Consider the following 5,936-nt stretch of genomic DNA (forward strand, 5'->3'; position numbering starts at 1 on the left):
ACTTTTTGCTAATGCAACTAAATTGAATAATATTTGTGACGTTCTAATAAATAATATAATAATTTAGCTAGGATTTATTTTAATAATCTACATCTCTTATATATTTATATATATATATATATATATATATATATATATAAACTTTTCCCAAAAGTGTAATATATACATCTTATCCAGATCTACAATTATTAACATAATTTATTTTTATCCTATACAATCTTTAACTAATGCTATGATTATCAAAACTAATTTATTTTATTTACATAAATATTTTAAAAATTAATTAATTATCTTAATTTTATGATGTTATCGATAATGCTGTCTGATTATCTGGTGAACTGAATAAAGGCGTTTTTCTTTGGGCTCCCAGCATGTTGAATTGTATCAAAATTACTAGATATGTCGTCATTGAACCAATAATCTGAAAAAAAAATTAATAATATATATATATATACACATATATATATATATATATATATATATAATTCAGTTATAAATGCTTTGAAAAATCTGTTAGGATTACGTATTATTGTGCCAGTCGATATAAGAGTTGAAACTGTTTTAATAAATTTATCCTATGAATAATCATAACTTCAATGGAGAATGTAACAATAAAGGAAATTTAATAATATTTATCTATATATTTTATTATTGTGTTTTATAATTAATTAATCTTACCGAATAAACTAAAGTCATGTCGATACTAAAAAGTCCACCAGCTGTGTAACCGAGTTTTTGGTGAAGTAATTGCAAAGACCACATCTCAATCTAAAAAAATAATAAAAATTTGTCAAAACTTTTAAAAATATTATAATTAAATTTCTTTAAAAAATAGAAATAGAAAGTGATAGAAAGTAATAGATAGTGATAGAAAGAGATATAAAGAGTTAGAAAAAAGACAGAGATATAGAAAGAAATAGAGAGATATAAAAATATAGAGAGATATGGAAAAAAATATAAAGTAATGGAAAAACATAAAAATACAGATAGGAGTATAGATAAGAAATATAGAGATAGAAAAGATGAAGAAAGAAATAGGTAGTTTATTTTATATGTGTCATTTATTATTGTGTGATGTTAAAATATTTTAGTTCTAAACTTAAAAATACCGCCACAAATTCTATTTTTTTCCCTCAATGATGGTTTACAGTTCATAAAACAAAGAACGATCATTCATCCGAGGACGACGACGACGACAATATATTTCCTCGAAAATTCTAGCAAATGTTAGGTGATAATATGAAAAATGAACTGTTTGACAAGATAATTCTACCGATACAATGAAAGCTTAAAGCTTTGGGAGCTCGATGAGCTTTTGCTTAAAAGTTTGTGGTGGATCATTCCACTCTGAGAGGAAAACTGGGGGAAAAGATACATTTGTATCTAGAATCATAATAATAATAATAGCAATGGGAAATAGTGTGGTAAATAACTGAAAAAAATGGAAAAATGAAAAAATATATGTCTATGACAAATCTGCTTAAGTTGTTTCAAACTTTCTCAGAAAGAGTTCAAAGAATTGTATCCAAAATATATTGTTCGAAATTACCTATAATATCACAAATAAATTAAATATTTATGTACAAAATTACATTTTTTTAATAAAAATGTTCCATCAAAAACATTATTTTCAAATTACAACGTTTTCCATCAGTTTCCCCTATATATTTCTCTTGTTTCAACACAGAATTAAGTAATTCAAAACTTTTGAAAATAATAGTCAAAGTTTTGTTAGCGTCAGCGTACTCTTATATAGTTTATGTAAAAAACTTTTTTATATTCTTTTTTGAGAACAATGTAAGTAGTTTTAGAACTAAGAACAGAAATTGACAGGTAGGCATCTTGCAGAGTAACAGATGCGAAGACTATAATATAAAATTATGTTTAATAAAAAAAATATTAAAAGTTACGTGAGTTTGATATAATAAATACAAAATTAAAAGTATGAAGTAAGTAAGATAATCAGTTCTTTCACAAGACTTTGGGGCACAAACTAATTTTTCAATGTTAAATTAAGCAAATAAGATCTAGAAATAAAATAATTGGTTTAACAAAATAAAAGATGTTGAATAAATTTTAGAAAGTTTTCTCTAGTTTAATTTTGTTTATAGCTACTTTGCTACTGAAGCGTTAAAAAATCAGCAAAAAAACAGAAAAATATTTGAATTATTTTATTTCTAGATCTTATTCGCTTAATTTAACATTGAAAATATTAATTATTAGAAAGAATGTGGTCAAGTTCGAAGTGCTGTCATATATGGAGAGATTTGATACTACGGCGAGAGCAGCAAAGATTTTGAGGCGGCCGTACTCTCAAACTATCAATTTTACAAAAAACGGTTTTCTAAAGAATTGTAGGAAATTTTATCTAGTTTAATTCGTAAATAGATACTTTTATCGTAGAATGAACCAAAAAAGAGATATTTTAAAAAAGCTGTTTTTTGATACCATTTTTCCAATATGGCGGCAACTTCCCGTTCAAATTTGAGGTGGCAAAGTTGATTTTCGTAAAGAGCACCTCAAAATCTATAAGATTAACAATTTTCAGAATACCCGGAGTACTGTACCGGCAAAATGACCAAATGACTGGACTAAAAACTAAATTTTTTTCTTCTACTTACCACTTCTTTAACCCGGCTCTGATGTCGGTTCCTCATCCTGTGCAAAAGCACTCCGGTCCTGGCGGCCTCCTTGCTGGCCCTATGGCAGCTGACGGCCAATGCTATGACACCAATTAAATGATAATTGGCCCAATTCACGGACATTATGATCTCGGACGTGCTCCGATATTCGTTTACAGGGTCCATGAATCCTAGGGCCACGTAGTATAGTTGGGTCACCACTACTACGAATGTAAGGGCCACATACCTAGATGAAAGATATAGAATTAAAATTTGAGTTGTAATTATAAATATTTAATTTTAATTGTATAAAAATATGATTATTTGATAGCGAATAAATAATTCTAAATATATATTCCACTGGTTTCCAAAAAGCGTTTCACACATATTTGTCGAAGGTGCATTATGGGATTTTTTTCAGTAGATAATGTATATAATTTAGCTAACAATTCCAAAAATGTCTGTATAGTTTTTATAAAACATTTGAAAAGAGGACTGATGTCATATTTATTTCAAACTTTCTATTTCAGGCAATTTTTTGTTATTGATTTCTAAAGAAAATGATTCGAGTTTTTGACTTATTGAATAAGTTTTTGAGTTATTGAGTAAGTTATTGAGTGAGTTTTTAAGTGCGTTTTTAAATAAGTTATTAAGTTATTAGGTAAATTATTAAGTCATTGAGTTATTGAGTGAATTTTTGAGTTATTGAGTAAATTATTGTTTTTTTTTTTCGATTATTGAGTAAGTTTCAAAGCAAGTTATTGCGTTATTCAGTGACTTTTTGTGTAAGTTATTGAGTGAGATTTTGAGTAAATTAATGATTGAATTTTTGGGTTATTAAGTGAATTTTTGAGTTGTTGAGTGAATTAATGAGATGTTGCAAGAATTTTTGAGTTATCGAGTGATTTTTTGAATTATTGAGTGGATTTGTGAGTTATTGCGTAAATAATTAAGTTACTGAGTAAATTCTTGAATGAGTTTTTGAATCATTGAATAAGTTTTAGAGTAATTTATTGCGTTGTTGAGTGAGTTTTTATGTAAGTTATTGTGTTATCGAGTGAGCTTCTAAGTGAGTTATTGAGTGAGTTTTTGAGTTATTGAGTGAATTTTTGAGTTAATAAATAAATTTCTGAGTCATTGGCTGAATTCTTGATTTATCGACAGATTTTTTTACTTTTTGAGCAAATTATTGAGCGAGCTCTTGAATTATTGAGTAAATTATGGTATGAGTTTCTGGATTATCGAGTAAGTTATTGCGTTATTGAGATTCCAAGTGAGTCATTGTCATTGAGTCATTGAGTCATTGAGTGATTTTTTGAGTTGAGTAAATTTCTGAGTTATTGAGTGAATTCTTGCGTTTTTGACTAAATTTTTGAGTTATTGAGTGAATTCTTGCGTTTTTGACTAAATTTTTGAGTTATTGAGTAAATTTTTAAGTTATTGAGTGAATTCTTGCGTTTTTGACTAAATTTTTGAGTTATTGAGTAAATTATTGAGCAAGTTTTGGAGTTATTGAGCGAATTATTAAGTTTTTGAATTATTGAGTAAGCTATTGTGTTATTGAGTGAGTTTTTGTCTAAATTATTGAGCTAATGAGTGAGATTCTGAGTAACTTATTAGTGAATTTTTGAGTTATAGAGTGAAATCTTGAGTTATGGAGTAAATTCTCGAGATATTAGGTGAATTATTAAGCGAGTTTTTGAATTATTGAGTAAATTATTGAGTGAGTCTTTGAGCTATAGAGCGAGTTATTGAGTTATTGAAGGAGTTATTGAGTTGTTGGGCGAGTTATTGAAGTTTTCATCTCCAAATATTGAATTTTTGAGCGAGTTATTGAGTAATGGAACAATTCAGTTTCAGACAAAATTATTTAGTTACAGATTTAATTATTGAATTGTAGATCGAATTATTGAGTTGTAGATCAAATTATTGAGTTAGAGAGCAAATCATTGAGTTCGAGAGCGAGTCATTGAGTTGCAAAGCAAATTAATGAGTTAGAAAGCGAGTTATTGAGTTATAGAGCGGACTATTTGAATTTACAAGCGATTTAATGAGTTAAAAGCGTGTCATTGAGCTATAGAGGGAATTATTGAGTAATACAGTTATTGAAAATGTTATTTTGGATCTCAAACTATCAATTAAATCAATTTATTAATTGCCTGAGAATTTTTGAACATCTTTGTAACAAATTTTCATTTATATCTATTTCATTTTTAAAAATGGGTTTGTGTAGATTTATACATTATATTAGCACATGAATATTATAAATATTTTGCAAACAACTCGTGAAAAATCTGTTCACATACACGCACACACACACACATACTTTTTCCAAATGTGGTCTCATTCGATTCAGAATGGCTTGAAACGTCGAGAAAACATAAAACCAGCGAATCGGATTTTTTAACGAAAATATAAACTTCTCCTTCGAAAAGTTAATAATAGTTAACTTTTTTAGAAGTTAAAAATATTTAGTAAATTTTTGCATATAATTTTTTACATCAATATCCTTGAGAAAAATTTATAGATATTTTTGATTTATATAATTTCAGATATTGCAGATGTGTTTATGAGACATCAATTAGAAATAACATGTCTAAATAGCATTGGATTTTTTCAAATAAACTGTAGGGAATTGTATATGAATAGCTCAATCTTACTTTGCAAGACAAAACTCCTAGTCAACAATATTTTTCATCATTAATCGAAACTATAAATACCGCGTCTGGTTTTCTAATAAATTTAAGACAAAAAAAAAACTTACAAAATGATTTGTATGTTATAAGCCGAATTTAATTGTCTGGAAATCTTGCAGAGTTTCGTATGTAGTTGGCAGCTTAGACGTATTGCCTGCAGTTGTTCTTCGATTTTCTTGTCCAGAACTAAGCTCACCTAAAAATAAAAAATAAAATAAATAAAATTGAAATAAAATGGAAATAGAATGGAAATAAAATTTATTATATTGTCCCTCGAAAACTGCGGAAAATTTTTTGTCTATGTAGTAAAAATCTCACCTTTCTTACATCAAATTTACAAGTCATACCATCAAAGTGTCTGTTGATTATTGCAAATCTATCTTTTATTAAAATATTTAGAGCAACGAATTTTAAATTAAAAGTGCCTACAGAACTCAAAAAACTTACATAAAATGGTAAGCTACAAAAAAAAGTTTTGGCATCGAAGTCATAATAAATAAAAAAATCAAAATACGTACAAACTCCGACAGCAACAAAACTGAAACCCAAATAACTCCAAATAAATCTTTGCAAATTTTTGTAACTATTTTGCGACCAAAATATACGTCCAAATTCCTTA

At 27.3% G+C, this 5,936-nt stretch overlaps 1 protein-coding gene across 1 annotated transcript; it reads right to left on the reverse strand.

Moving 5' to 3' along the window:
- Positions 1-298: 298 nt before the first annotated feature.
- LOC113367638 (putative gustatory receptor 28b) lies at positions 299-5,662 on the reverse strand. The gene is made up of 5 exons (XM_026609227.1): positions 5,636-5,662; positions 5,386-5,513; positions 2,622-2,868; positions 679-768; positions 299-421 (listed from the first exon to the last, which is right to left on the reverse strand). Exons 1-5 carry the CDS (start codon positions 5,660-5,662, stop codon positions 299-301), a joined length of 615 nt encoding a protein of 204 aa, XP_026465012.1.
- Between the last annotated feature and the right edge of the window lie 274 nt (positions 5,663-5,936).

Source organism: Ctenocephalides felis, unplaced genomic scaffold (genome assembly GCF_003426905.1).
Source record: "Ctenocephalides felis isolate EL2017-DRISC unplaced genomic scaffold, ASM342690v1 CF-g0.4_SCAFFOLD_01170, whole genome shotgun sequence".
NCBI lineage: Eukaryota > Metazoa > Arthropoda > Insecta > Siphonaptera > Pulicidae > Ctenocephalides > Ctenocephalides felis.

Excerpts from the sequence above, each read along its gene's own strand:
- LOC113367638 (XM_026609227.1), bottom strand. The coding sequence starts at position 5,662 with ATGACTTGTAAATTTGATGTAAGAAAG. Across the intron at positions 769-2,621 it reads AGAGCCGGGTTAAAGAAGTG|ATTGAGATGTGGTCTTTGCA; the intron begins GTAAGTAGAAGA and ends TTATTTTTTTAG. Across the intron at positions 422-678 it reads ACATGACTTTAGTTTATTCG|ATTATTGGTTCAATGACGAC; the intron begins GTAAGATTAATT and ends TTTTTTTTTCAG.